General features: G+C 40.7%; 2 protein-coding genes across 4 annotated transcripts; one reads left to right on the forward strand and one right to left on the reverse strand.

Annotated features, from left to right (window-relative positions):
- Positions 1-956: 956 nt before the first annotated feature.
- ahsg2 (alpha-2-HS-glycoprotein 2) lies at positions 957-4,695 on the reverse strand (the record flags this gene model as incomplete). The annotated part of the gene is made up of 6 exons (XM_083673908.1): positions 957-1,427; positions 2,489-2,596; positions 2,790-2,950; positions 3,135-3,216; positions 3,685-3,795; positions 4,492-4,695. The coding sequence occupies 6 exons, from the start codon at positions 4,693-4,695 to the stop codon at positions 957-959; spliced, it is 1,137 nt and encodes a 378-aa protein (XP_083530034.1).
- A 1,889-nt stretch (positions 4,696-6,584) lies between these two features.
- Positions 6,585-13,013, forward strand: LOC310814821 (sentrin-specific protease 3-like). Of its 3 annotated transcripts, none has more exons than XM_083684350.1 (10): positions 6,585-6,688; positions 7,338-8,424; positions 8,629-8,734; positions 8,867-9,014; positions 9,183-9,230; positions 9,395-9,472; positions 9,878-10,015; positions 11,089-11,172; positions 12,369-12,419; positions 12,613-13,013. In XM_083684350.1, exons 2-10 carry the CDS (start codon positions 7,350-7,352, stop codon positions 12,721-12,723), a joined length of 1,839 nt encoding a protein of 612 aa, XP_083540476.1. In that variant the 5' UTR covers positions 6,585-6,688; positions 7,338-7,349; the 3' UTR covers positions 12,724-13,013. The 3 variants fall into 3 exon arrangements, with proteins under 3 accessions (XP_083540476.1, XP_083540477.1, XP_083540475.1); XM_083684351.1 differs by having other exon boundaries at positions 6,611-6,688; positions 7,341-8,424; XM_083684349.1 differs by having other exon boundaries at positions 6,640-6,673.
- Positions 13,014-14,076: the final 1,063 nt, after the last annotated feature.

Here is a 14,076-nt window from a genome sequence, read left to right on the forward strand (position 1 = left end):
CATCAAAGGCCTGTTGATCAAAGCATGTTAATGATTCATTGTGTGTGACCCTGCACATGTGTTATTGGAATATTACTTTTCTAAATTGTCAATATTTCTCATTCGAAAATATCGTAAGATCCTGGACATTACACATGTTAAGTTCAAATCAAAAAGGACAATGTGCAGATATTTGTAATAAAAAACAACTGATGTTCACAGCTATTGTTTTCCAGCATTGAAAATCCGACCCAGTCCTTATTTTTCCACAGATTGCAATGCAGACGCAAATGGATCTCGAGTGAACCCTCTGGCTCCTCCTATACAGTATCTGAGGTAAAAAAAACACATTACCTGTTATGGACTCAATCCAGGATTTGATCTGCTGGTCATTTCACTTCAGGATACAGTATTGATTGATTCTCGAAGAATATGACTTAAAAATGCCATAGTAGCTTGGTACAACTGTCATGGCTTATCATAACCCAAAATATTAAGTTACTTTACTTTCTTTATACACAGTTTTGATTTTAAAACTCTAATTTCAATATCATGGACTGTTTGTTAGTCCTTGCATCCAGAACTATGAATTTGAGTCTTGTCACATTTCCCAGACTTTATACCAAAACAAGAGGCCAGCCATTTGGCTGAAAAACTAATTAAGGATTGCATGTTTAAAGACACATGAGCAGTGAGTAATGTAAATCTTTATTATTCTCAGGTATTAGACAGAGCAGTATGGAGTACACACACACCATAGTATGTAACTCCTCACAGGCTTAGCACCATGACAAACTCCCTTACTAAGTAGCCAACAGTACATCTCTACCTAACCAATTGATAATGGTCTCTTGACAGCAAAATGGAGAGACTGTCAGGTGACAGGCTCATGCCTTTGTTCTATATGCATCAATATGGTGAAAGACCGCTGCAGTTGATCATTGCAATAGTGAAGAGTCTTTGCTTTATCAAAAGTACTAACTAAAGAATTTGACCTTCCCTGGGCACACTGGCTCCAGTGGCATGACCACTGGCTGAATGGCAGGACTGTCTATTGCAGCAGCATCTGCTGCAGGGGCCTGTCTCTTTACCACTGTTAAAACAGGCGCTTCAGTGCCAACTGCCTCTACAGGAACTACAGTGCCAACTGCCTCTACAGGAACTACAGTTCCAACTGCCTCTACAGGAACTACAGTTCCAACTGCCTCTACAGGAACGACAGGGACTACAGGAACGACAGGGACTACAGGAACGACAGGGACTACAGGGACTACAGGGACTACATCCTCCTCTGACTCTGCTGACTCTGCAGACACAAGGCCGCTGGCACTGGGGTCATGGAGGCTAGTGAGTTTGTGGTGCCTCAGGCCGTCAATGACAGGGAGGTTGCCAGTGTGGACGTGGACCACTTGCGGTGGGACTGCCACCGTGCCATTGCCCATAGGAGTCTGTAGGACGAGATAACGTGTTTAATTACAGTGTCAATGTAATAATAATAATAATAATAATGCATTTTATTTGGAGGCGCCTTTCAGGTCACCCAAGGTCACCTTACAGAAAAGAAGCAAAAGCAAAAGCACGACATCAATCATTTAAAAACAAAACAAACAACACATCAAGACAAAAACAAGTGAAGTGCAGAGTGTCCAATTTATGGATAGTATGCCAGTTTGAAAAGGTGGGTTTTGAGTTGGGACTTGAATGTTGTGATGGAGTCTGACTGTCTTATGTGTGGGGGGAGAGAATTCCAGAGCTTGGGTGCTGAGCAGCTGAAGGCTCGGGCACCCATGGTGCTGAGGCGTGACGTGGGGATGGTTAGCAGTCCAGCAGAGGTTGAGCGAAGGGAGCGGGAGGGAGTGTATTCATGGAGGAGGTCACGGAGGTAAGTGGGGGCTAGATTGTGGAGGGATTTGTAGGTGAGGAGAAGGTTTTTGTACTGGATGCGGTAATGTACCGGGAGCCAGTGAAGTTGGATGAGGACAGGGGTGATGTGGTCAGATGATGTATTGTGTAAATGTTTTGTCTACATACAACAAAAAAACGATTTCAATAGTGTTTTGATAAACATAGTGTTTAATAAATATTTTATTCTTACCGTAAATATACTGCAGCTCAATGAACCATCTTCACCTTGCTGGTAGAGAAAAGGGAACACATGCCTCTTGTTAACCTTTCCAGATTTTTTGTGTACATATTTTGTCTAAATACAAAAATGATTTTGATAGTGTTTTGATAAACATAGCGTTATAATAAATATTTTATTCTTACCATTGCAGTTAATATATTGCTTTTGACTGGGAGACCTTTTACTTGACAAAAGCCATGTTGCTGGTAGAGAAAAGGAAACACATGCCGATTGTTAACCTTTGCTTAATCAGTTTTGGTTTACACTGTTCTTAACTTTATAAAATACATTTATAAAGCTTTTTAAAAAAATAAGCTAATAAATTTAATCTTTATAGGTTTTCATGTTCCTTTCAAGATACAATAGCTGATAATGTATACTTACAGCCAGAGTATGGTTCAGGGGCACACAGTTATCGCTGTCAATAGCTGTGCAGTTAGTCTCCACTATGGCATATTCTGCTAATATGTATGTGGTTCCACCAGACACAATCTACAAACAGAATTAATATGTTAATAATACACACAATCACAGATGACACAAGTGAAAAAATAGTTTGTATCCCAAAATGAGTGGGATTTATTTGGAAGTAAGAGGTACAACCTGAATGTTATGTACAGTTATGTACAATGAATAACTGTTTTGCTAGGCAACATGATGATCATGTGATCAGAAGGACATTCACCTGAGTTGCCATCCGTCCAACCTCCATGATGGCAAACAGTGATGCATTGCCAATTTTGTTGTCATTGAAGGTGTCGATCGAGGCAGAGACCATAGCTAGGCCTGCGGTATCGTTGAGGGGAAGGAGCGAAGGACAGCCTAGACAAATGTCCTCAGTGGATTCTATACATGGTATCAGACAGAGAGAGGAGGTCATGAGTTTGTGTGTGTGTGTGTGTGTGTGTGTGTGTGTGTGTGTGTGTGTGTGGATGTGTACTCATAATTATATAATCTAGTTGGAATGAAAGAAAGAGATGTTTTTATTTTTTTAAATAACATAAAGACATTGCCAGTGACATACACTTACCTTCAGTTTTACACTTGAAAGCTGTGACAGACAAAACTTCCCCAGTTTTCGTCAACACCACATCACAATCTGCCTCCACTGACTAGATAAAGAAAGCAAAACAATATTGCCAAGGATGCACTGGCATGAATGCATCATAGAACCAGTAATGTTCTAACCTACACACAGCAAATAAACAACATGACATACAATATTTCTCAAAAGTTTCTATTGGTTCATTGCAGATGTTGAGAAAATCACCCTTGAAACAAAAAAGGACATTATTCCTAGTTCTTCTAGATCAATGGCTCAATTTATGGCTCAATGTAACAATTATTAGAAGTAATACATTAACACGAAGTGTTAAAAGGTTCACGATGTACCACAACAGTCAACAGGTTTTTTCCACACTATTTATATGAGACATTTCACCTTGGCAATACAACCACCAGGGGGCATTGTTAGGCAATTCTAATGGATGGGCTTGTTGTGAAACAGGAGCTCATATCTGTGTCTTCACTTGCCCAATTTCTGAGCTGATATTAATTGTATGGTGGAGATATGGCCTCACCGTCAAAGCTTTGGGCCTGACTGAGCAGTTGGCCACAGGTGTGGGGTCCAGAACATGACAGTAAGTCTCCAGAAGGTCCAGTTCCATCAAATAGTGTTCTCCCCCACCAGGCTGAGTTATAATAAAGGATAGCATTACAGCAGCTCAGGGCTAAAACTGAATGGCATTACAGCAGCTCAGGGCTAAAACTGAATGGCATTACAGCAGCTCAGGGCTAAAACTGGGATGTTGCAAAATAGATGCTTAGGGAAATCTGTATTTTTGTTGTAGTGCTAAAGCATGCCTTTGAACTGAGATGTTTGCTGTTCTTTCATACATTGATTCACCCAAAAGTAAATATTTTCTGTCAAATTAGTCAGCATATGAGTCAGTATATCCACACATAGCAAGTGTATGGTGACACAGGTAACCAAAAATGTGTATTTAGTTTTAACAGGACACCAGTTGAAAGACATACAATTTAGATTATAGTATAAATCTAGGTAAGATTGATTTACAATAATAAAAAACACATCAGAGTGTCAGATCTAGTATGGTATTAAAAATGGCATATGGCCATATAATATGGCATATTAATGAATTACAACTATAAGTATCAAACCACAGATGTGAGCTAAGCTGTCAATTCTTTACCCATAATGATATCTAAAGATTGTTCTCTCTTTGGTTCTTCTCAGGCTAGAGTTTATATTCTAGGACAATATCATCAAGTGTTAGTTCAGAGATATTCAAACTCAAACATATCATACATACAGTACAGTATATGGTATTTTGTATGATCAATTGTCCATGCTAGCACTGCCTCACCATGGTAAGAATCTTGAAGTCGTCAATCTGGTTCAGCCTGTATTTGTAGCCGTGAGTGTGCTGGGCATTGAGATAGTCTTGTGCCACCAGAGCTGCAGCTTCTGCCTCGGGTGAATCACATGGTGGACGTACTGTGGGCATCAACTGCGCCCAGGTCCCCAGCACCAGTAGCCCCAAAACCAGCGTGATACCCAGAGGACTCATTTGGAGGGTTGGAGCGGGCATAGAAGTATTGTACCAGGCAGGTAGTCAGGGGGAGAGAGTGTGGGACTAGGTCCATGCAACCTGTGGTAAATATATATCCTGTACTTTAAACTGAACAACAGGGCCAAGGTAAACACGATCACCCCCCTAGACTCCTGCGTCACATGTGGGTTGTGTATGCCTTTAGATTGGACCCCTGGGGAATACTGCCAAAATAAATGCAAACTGACAAAGTCTGGGGTTATCAAGTGCATTGGTGTCAGAAAGACTTCAAAGTTTGAATCTTCGGTAACTGAATTGATAAATATATTTTCTATAGGGTGCCATTTGTAAAGTTGAATATTTATAAATCTGACTAGACCCCTTTTTAGTAGATTTAATTTATATATCTGAGTCTCAAATGAACACATTTAAATATTTACATATTATTTTAAAGGAACTATTTAGTAAATAGCAAAGTGAGGCCGTACCCAGTATTAGTATAGTGTTCCCAGTGAGTGTATATGTTTCTACATGTTACTTAGCAATCACACAATAACGTATGGTGCCCCAGTAGCCCCAATTTTATGATCTCAGCTAACCTTATGCCATTGACAGGCAATGACTGTCAATGACAACACAGTGGAGTGGCCCAATCTCACACAAAAATCAACAGGCACCTGTTTAGACACCCTTGTCTGACCACTGAACCAGAACACACCCATTTCTCCTTAGGTGGATGGGGTTAATTAGCATATATAATACATCTGGCAAAGGGTAAATCTCAGATTTAGATTTAAATTCAATATTTAATGTAATATCCCCAGATTTAAGATTTTATATAAATATGTGTCTATAAAATAAATATGTAGTATTTTTAATCCAGATTTAAGATTTAAATTAAATATGCTATACTATATATACTATTTACTATTTGACTATATTTACTACTTTAAATATGTATTTTGCATTACAGATGTTTTTTGTTAAAACATTTTTTCAAAACACTGATTTAAGATTTAACGTAAATATTAATTCAAGGTGAAGATTTGTAAATTAAATCTATTTATTACATTTATTTGACCATATTTATAAATCTAGTCAGATTTATCTAAATCTGGGGAAAACAGGCCTGTAAAAAAGGATGAATTAAGGTACCTGTTAGTGCTGTTCTGGCAGGGTCTGGTTAGTGCTGTTCTGGCAGGGTCTGGTTAGTGCTGTTCTGGCAGGGTCTGGTTAGTGCTGTTCTGACAGGGTCTGGTTAGTGCTGTTCTGGCAGGGTCTGGTTAGTGCTGTTCTGGCAGGGTCTGGTTAGTGCTGTTCTGACAGGGTCTGGTTAGTGCTGTTCTGGCAGGGTCTGGTTAGTGCTGTTCTGGCAGGGTCTGGTTAGTGCTGTTCTGGCAGGGTCTGGTTAGTGCTGTTCTGACAGGGTCTGGTTAGTGCTGTTCTGGCAGGGTCTGGTTAGTGCTGTTCTGGCAGGGTCTGGTTAGTGCTGTTCTGGCAGGGTCTGGTTAGTGCTGTTCTGGCAGGGTCTGGTTAGTGCTGTTCTGGCAGGGTCTGGTTAGTGCTGTTCTGGCAGGGTCTGGCCACCACTAGACAACATAAATGATGCGGGGCTGAAAGCACAGACACACAAACAGTAATAAAGCTGGTCAAATAAATTAGCTGTACATGATTGAATAAAGATACAGCATTTCTTTTATGATGTGTTGGAGCAAAGGACATGGAGCAGATCATCACTTGAATATTGTGCTTTGCAAGCAGTTTATTTATTTGTTTGTTTGTTTTAATATTGTTGAACTCCATAGGCCAACACATACATTTATTTAATTGACCTCATCAGATCCCATTTTTCTTTCTTGTAAAATTCCGATTGGTAGGGATTTAAGTGACGTATACGACGTGCGACCGCTCGATATCAACAACAAATCTTTTCTTTTAAACTGGCTGGATGAACGTTGACAACGCCTGGTCCATGTTAGAGACATGGGACATTGTGGTAATATAACAAGCTGTATGTGTTACCGCACATTTGTAAATTCATGTTGCTAAGGGAGGTTGATAACTGCAGCTAGTGTTACTCATGCCATGGCATGGTATGTGAGCTACACATGCGGCTGAAATGATTGTAAATTAGCTAACGTTAGCTATTGTAAAAGGGCTGGCTGGTTGGCTATGCGCTATCTAAGATGAAAACGGGAGCCTAGACGCTGGCATATATGTAGCTAGTTCATTGAAGACTTGTTCTAAAAATAATAATATCTCTTCCTAGGGTAGCCATGCCTGTATGACTAAGTAGAACGCGTTCTCAATCTGAATTCAGATTAAGCACGCCTTCTTCGTCATATTACACATATGGCTATACTTAGGATAGTTAGCTTGCCTTGCTTATCATATCATGTTTTGACATCATCACACAGCTAACCAACTAGAATTGAGCCTTACAGCAGCCAGGTGTGCCATCCCGTGTCTCTCAGTGGTAGATAGCTAGTTAGTCCAGTGAAATATTTATGGACACCCTCCAATGAGAAAATCAGAAAGTATGTTTGTAATTACCAATTAGCATTGTAACATGTGGCTACTGGCCCAGATGCTGGTTTGCGGTGTTACCTGAGGAGAGTCACAGTATCTAATTCTAAGGACATGTTGTTTCTCTCAACCAGCAGTGTGTGTGCATGGTGCGTCAGTTGAGGCGGTATAGGAGAGCAAGAGTGAAGGCAAGGGGCAGGTGTCTCGCCATCCTCCGTCGGGCCCACCTGAGAGCATTCCCATGGAAGAACAGGAGAAGATGGAGTGTTCACAGCCACTTGGGCCTACTCAAGAGACTTAAGCTCTCAGCACTCCACCCAAAGACTAGGCTGGAGCTAATAGCAGTCCAACTAAAGAAGACGAGGAATAGTGAACCTGAGACGGAGCCTCCTGACCCTGCTTCAGTCCCTCACAGTGTGATCAACCATGACCCTGACTCAGAGTGCCCCTCTCCCACTGACAACAACACACAAATAGTCCTGAGGTCAAGTTTAAACCTGAGCTCAGTGTCACAGACCTTTTCTTCAGGTGACCAGGGTATGTCTCTTTCCATGACCATTCTGTCACCCCCAGCCCCTTGTATAGTGTACAGCAATGGGCAGCCCCTCCCAGACCCCTCTCACCTCTGCAACCCTGTTGCACCAACCATTGCAGTTACCAGAGCAAATCAGAGGCAACGTCAGAGAAAGGGCCTCAAGTCCACTATGGAGGGAGTGTCACCACTCTCCAGGCGACCCAAGAGGCAGTCAAGGTGTAACATCCAGTTCTGGTGCCGGGCATGGAGGAAGTGGGGTCACAGGAAGTGGAGGAGAGCCAGGTGTCTCCTGTGGCTTTCCATGTTCAAAGCTAAGAGACAGGTTAGAGCTAGGAGTCGCCCGTCCAGCCTGGACACACAATCTCAAAAACACACAGTGACTGTGAAAGGCAGCGATCAGCAGGAATCACAAAGGGTGCAAGAGAGGAGAGCAGCTCCGATCAGGGGCTGTGGTGGTCAAGGTCCTGAGGACAGGCTGGCGACAGCTGGCTCTGACCAGACAATTTGCCACTTGATGGGCACATCGGGTCTGTGTTGCATCCCTCCACAGGACCAGTGCACAGCCAAAGATGGGGTGTTGGACACCACCAGCAATGCCACAGGAATAAAGAGGGCAGTGCCTGCTGCTCAAAGCAAACAGGCTTCAGTGGAAGTCAGTCGTGAAGCAATGCAGAAGCTCATCTATGGTACTTTTTTGTTTGTTTCCTTCTGTTCTGCTTCTACTGTCCAATTCAGGGTTGGGGTTGTCATATCTGTTCAGGAAGTGAATTGAAATTGCAATTCAGCTATTGTAAATTGGGAATTTATTTTTTTAATGAATCAAATTACTTCCTGAATTTAAATCAAATTCACCCCAATCCTGGTTCAATGTTCTTTATCTCTCTCTATAGAATTCCTTGACTGTTTCTATGGCAAGTATGGAAGCTTCATCCCACTAAACAAGATTGATGTAATGAGGCACCTTAGCAAGAAACTAAACAGTGACCTGACTAAAAGGCAAGTTGGCAAGCCATGGGTTTGATTCCCTCACTCAGTAATCCTATATGAGGCTTAATCAAATGCAAATACACTCTAGCTTTTGGGAATCTCAACCCAGTTTGTGTTCTTATCTGTTCTCTTCTCTCATAGGAGGGATTTCATCTTCACAGAGGTAGCAAAGTGCCAGGCTGCTTTGGCAAGAAGGCCGATGCGCTCTTTCCGGGTGGTCTACAACAAACACACACTAACACTGGACGACTTGTTTACACTGGACAATCAGAACTGGCTCAATGACCAGGTTGGCTGCTTTGACACAAAACTATTATTTCAGTCTTTATGTACTGTAACTTTATATCCATAGATAGACTGATACTACCCATACTGGGCTGTCTATAACTTCAGTGTGATGTAAATTAGTGTCATGACTGTGTCTTCGGTTCTTGTGTTTTATGTTTGACACTTCAAGGTGATGAATATGTATGGTGAATTAATCATGGAGTCTGCACATCACAAGGTAGTTTTCATTTCATGTCATATTCCCCCATTTATTCATTTACAAATGTGTTATGATATTATATCATTTGTCACAATAGAGTGGGGCTTGAGATTTCACTTCAAACTAATTAAAAGATCTTCATGCTTAGAACTGCTTTGGTTGTCATCCCCATACTTTTCTAGGTCCATTTCTTCAACAGCTTCTTCCATAGACAGCTTATGACCAAAGGTTACGAAGGCGTGAAGAGGTGGACCAAAAAGGTCAGGGTTGAAATTGTTCTGCTGTGATTTTGTTTTCAGTAGTCTGTGAGCATATTTTTATTGGCTCTTTATTTTGTCATGTTATCATTCATTTTCTATGACTGTTCCATGGCTGCCTCTACTAACAGATGCTGCTGTCATTTCAGTTCACTATATATTCTTATTTTCTGATTGAGCCAACCAAAATAGTGTCACCTACAGTGTCTCTGCTCTCTGACAATTTTGTTGATGTGTTCCTCATTTTGTCGTGTTGTTGATATATCCAGGGTTATATGGGCCAGTCAGAGCAGAAATTAGCCCTTATCAATGAATGGTAACATAAGGTTGAGTTTATTGGTTAAAGGCCTCCTGCTGTGAAGCTTCCTCCCTATTGGTAGGTGGCTAACCTGGCTGTGTGTTCTGCAGGTAGACCTCTTCTCCAAAACTCTGCTGCTGGTACCCATTCACCTGGAGATCCACTGGTGCCTGGTGACCGCAGATACCGTCAGCAGGAGGATCCACCTGTACGACTCTCAAGGCATCGTGTTCAAGGACGCTGCAGAGGTAGAGTCAGTGCCTATAGAAATGTACCTTCATGCCTGAAATGTACCTAGATGCCTTCATCTAGATAGATCAGTTAAGATGTTTATTTGTTACACAAGTACAATCGTGTGAGATACTTTCGCTGTGGGTACGTAGTAAATATATAAGACATATAAAATATAATAGCAAAATATAAGAGACAATAAAATTTCTGATTATATACATTTAAGGCACGAAAAATATACATTCAGCAGAATATTGCACAGGGGTTGGGTGTGTGTGTGTGTGTGTGTGTGTGTGTGTGTGTGTGTGTGTGTGTGTGTGAGATTTATTTAGCAGTCGTATGGCCTGGGGGACACAGATTAGGCCTAGACTGGATTTATTTAACAAAAAACACATTTAAATGATATCTACATATTTGATTTCAAAATAAACAAATCAATATTAAAATCTCATATCAATTGAAAGTCTCCATTGAAGATGCATTTTAGTCTAGGATTAGTCTTAATCTGTGTCCGGGAAAACAGCATTAATCATTAATGGCCACATGTACCTAATTGGACATACAGTATCTCCAGTTAATTATGGAGAGGGTTAACCGGTAGAGAATGTGTTCTTTCTCTGCTGCAGAGATGGGTAACTGGTGGCCCGCGTACATTGATTTCACTGTGATGTATTTTTGAGAGAAATTAGAATATTAGAATTTTTGCTGTTGAAAAAAATACTTAGGATCTTTTGGGATTATTTGAAGTTCTCCACTCTCCACAATAAGAACGTGAGTATGTTGATTGTTACTGGTATAATACAATTGGTTATAAGAGATTTAGTATAAATGCATAAATTGATTGTGTGTGTTTCTGTGTGTGGCCCTATCATAGCAAGTACTTTATTCGGACCCACCAGCATCAAAGTTGCCCATCTCTGCTCTACAGAGTTTATATTGGTGTGTTAGTGTAGTAGCTATGCAGTATGTTGTTTTTGACAGTTTTAGTGGCGAAGTTTACACATGCAAATAATGTTTAAGAGGGATGCTGTGTCTCCTGACTTGTAAAAGTACAAAACATGTATTTTGTTTTCCTACTCTCTTTCTATAGAACATCTTGAAATATATAAAGACTGAAGCAAAAGAGAAGAAGCAAACTGCCTTTCAAAGTGGCTGGACAGTGTTTGTGCATGAGGTATGGATGCACAGATACCACTTTTATTGCTGATACCGATACCAAGTACCTATCTGCTACTGCCATCCCTAGAAACCCTAAATTTTGCAACAAGCTGTTTTGCTGATTTCTGGCTCAAGGGTAATTCCGGACTGCAAACATCAGTCGATGATGCACGTGTTTGGCAGGTTTTTACGACCTACGATCATCGCATCAAATCGGTAAATAGAATTCCCCATCTCAGATTTCCAATCCGGCATTTTAGGCCAATATCGGCCCTATACCAATGCTCTGTATCGGATCAGTGCATCTCTAGCATAATGTATGACGTTGATGACATTAGAACGAATGTGTATTAACATGTAGATTAGGGGTTGGTCCTTGAAATAAACATTTGAATGTATTAGTAATGCAGACGATTTTTATCCAAAGTGACTTACAGTACAGTGAGTGCATACATGTTATGTATGTATGGTCCCAGTGGGAATAAAACCCTCAACCTTTGTGTTGCTAGCACCATGCTCTACCAATGGAGCCACACAGGGTTCAGGGTCCAGAGGTGTTCTAGGGGAGTGGACTCACTGATTTCTGCCTTTCTGTCAAAGAAAATGCAGAAACACAACAGCTAATGTTCGGGGGGAGGTTATATTATTATTATTAAGGAGGATGTTGTTTGGAACTTCAAACTGAATTTTGCGGCGATGTCCAGAGATGGCAGATTTCTGATAAACTTACGCCCTGATCCTGTAATGTGTTGTAATGTTCAGCCTGCCAGTGGTACATCCAGTCATATAAATCCTACCAAACATGCCTGTCTGAAATACCACCAATACCATAATTACAGTGCCTTCAGAAAGTGTTCAGACCTCATCACTTTTTCCACATTTTGTTGTGTTATAAACTCAATTTAAAATGGATTAAATTGAAAGAATTTGCCATCATTCCACACACAATACCCCAGAATGACAAAGCGAAAACAAGTTTTTTGAAATTTCAGTAACTTTATTCAAATTGAAATACAAAAATACCTCATGTACTTACATATTCAGACCCTTTGCTATGACAAATTCTGGATTGATGGAAAATTCTTTTAATTTAATTCATTTTAAATTGAGTCTATAACACAACAAAATGTGGAAAAAGTGAAGGGGTCTGAATACTTTCCGAAGGCACTGTATCTGTACATGTCTCTCTGTCTTCCTCTATTGTTTTTACAGAGAATTCCACAACAGACCAATGAGAACGACTGTGGTGTTTTTGTGTTAGAGGTAACTATGAACAACTTTTGATAATAAATCACAATTTCTTGAATTCTCTGCTTTTATCATCATGAAATTCACCTTAATTTGCCAGTTCAGCTATCCGTCTTATTTTCGTGTTGCTCTCCATTTCTCACCAACCACTCTCTCCCTCTCTCTCTCTCTCTATATCTCTCTCCCTCTCTCTCTCTCTGTTTCTCAGTACTGCAGGTGCCTTGCCTTGGGGAAACCTCTCCATTTCTCACAGGAGGACATGCCAAGTGTGCGCAAGAGAATCTACAAAGAGCTCTGTGACTGTAAGCTCAAGGGCTGAGGCTGACCTTTCACCTTTCACTCTCCCCTCACACTCACTCATCTGAAACCATGGCCCTGCCTCAAACAACCCCCTTGCCCCTACTCCCTAGATCAGAGGTAATTAACTACTCAACAAATGTGTATTTTCTTTATATAATTTAGGAAAGAAATAATTCCTTTCTTAATACTTTTTGTTGGACTCATTACTTACATTCCTTGTTAAGACAACATGGTAATTAGAAGGCTAGCCTGCTACAGGTCAGTTGTGATTGCACAGAACATTTTTCATTTTCCAAATAAAGAAGTTGTTTGTAAATCATTAACATTTATCAAATTTCTCTCATTCAATGTATTTTTTTGCTTGATTACTCAAACTCTTTTGTGGTCCTCTCTCAGCGCCCTGAGTCAGAGCTGCTATATTTTGCTGGTCCTCACCTCACCTATTTTGAGGATGCGTCTGTTTGAAATGGCTGTGTTTACGTTGTGGCCTTTCAAATTCCTGCTTTTCACAAGAGCTATCGACTCTGAGCGTATCAGGCACATTAAGCTCATATATAGCCCTTGTATCACAAGAATGACGTCTTGGTATATGCCCTAGACACTTGTTTAGAACTGAAATCCAACAAATGCACACTTCAGCAAGTGTGGGAAGAGACTCGGACAGCAGCCTCCCTCACTCATGGGAATGTATTACATCTGGCTGCTACTTTTGATTTGATTGGAGAAGCACCCTCATGTCCTCTCCCTGGATGGAAACAGGAGACAGGGGGACCCTAGTCCTCCTAAAGTCCACCACCATCTCCTTTGTCTTGCTGATGTTAAGTAGCAGGTGGTTCTGCTCACACCACTCAAAAACACTGTCCACCAGTCCTCTGTACTCGGTCTCCTGGCCTCCACTGACCCCATCCCACAATAGCAGAATTGACCAAGAACTTCTGCAGATGGCAAGTTATCTGTGTTGTGAAGTCCGAGGTATAGAGGGTGAAGAGGAAGGGAGCCAGAACTGTCCCCAGTTCTTTACAAGTCATTTAATAGATTTTAGCTTATCTTAAAAATGCTTTCATTTTAATGCAAACCATTTTCCTCCGGTTGGGTCAGTATATTCTGCACTATTTTGTGAGATTAAAAATTTCCTGAGGTTTGTTTACCTTTAATATCAAATGAGTCAGGCCTTGAGCAAGTGAATCAAAAATGTACAGTTAGGTCCATATATATTTGGACTCTGACATAATTGTTGTTATTTTAGCTGTTTACCAAAACATAATCAAGTTACAGTTATATAATGAATATGTGCTTAAAGTGGAGACTCTCAGCTTTAATTTGAGTATTCACATCCAAATTCGAGGAAGGGTTTAGGAATTACAGCTCTTTA

The sequence above is a fragment of the Argentina silus genome (genome assembly GCF_951799395.1).
Source record: "Argentina silus genome assembly, chromosome: 1".
Lineage (NCBI taxonomy): Eukaryota > Metazoa > Chordata > Actinopteri > Argentiniformes > Argentinidae > Argentina > Argentina silus.

Excerpts from the sequence above, each read along its gene's own strand:
- LOC310814821 (XM_083684349.1), top strand. The coding sequence starts at position 6,650 with ATGTTAGAGACATGGGACATTGTG. Across the intron at positions 8,425-8,628 it reads AATGCAGAAGCTCATCTATG|AATTCCTTGACTGTTTCTAT; the intron begins GTACTTTTTTGT and ends CTCTCTCTATAG. Across the intron at positions 8,735-8,866 it reads AACAGTGACCTGACTAAAAG|GAGGGATTTCATCTTCACAG; the intron begins GCAAGTTGGCAA and ends CTTCTCTCATAG.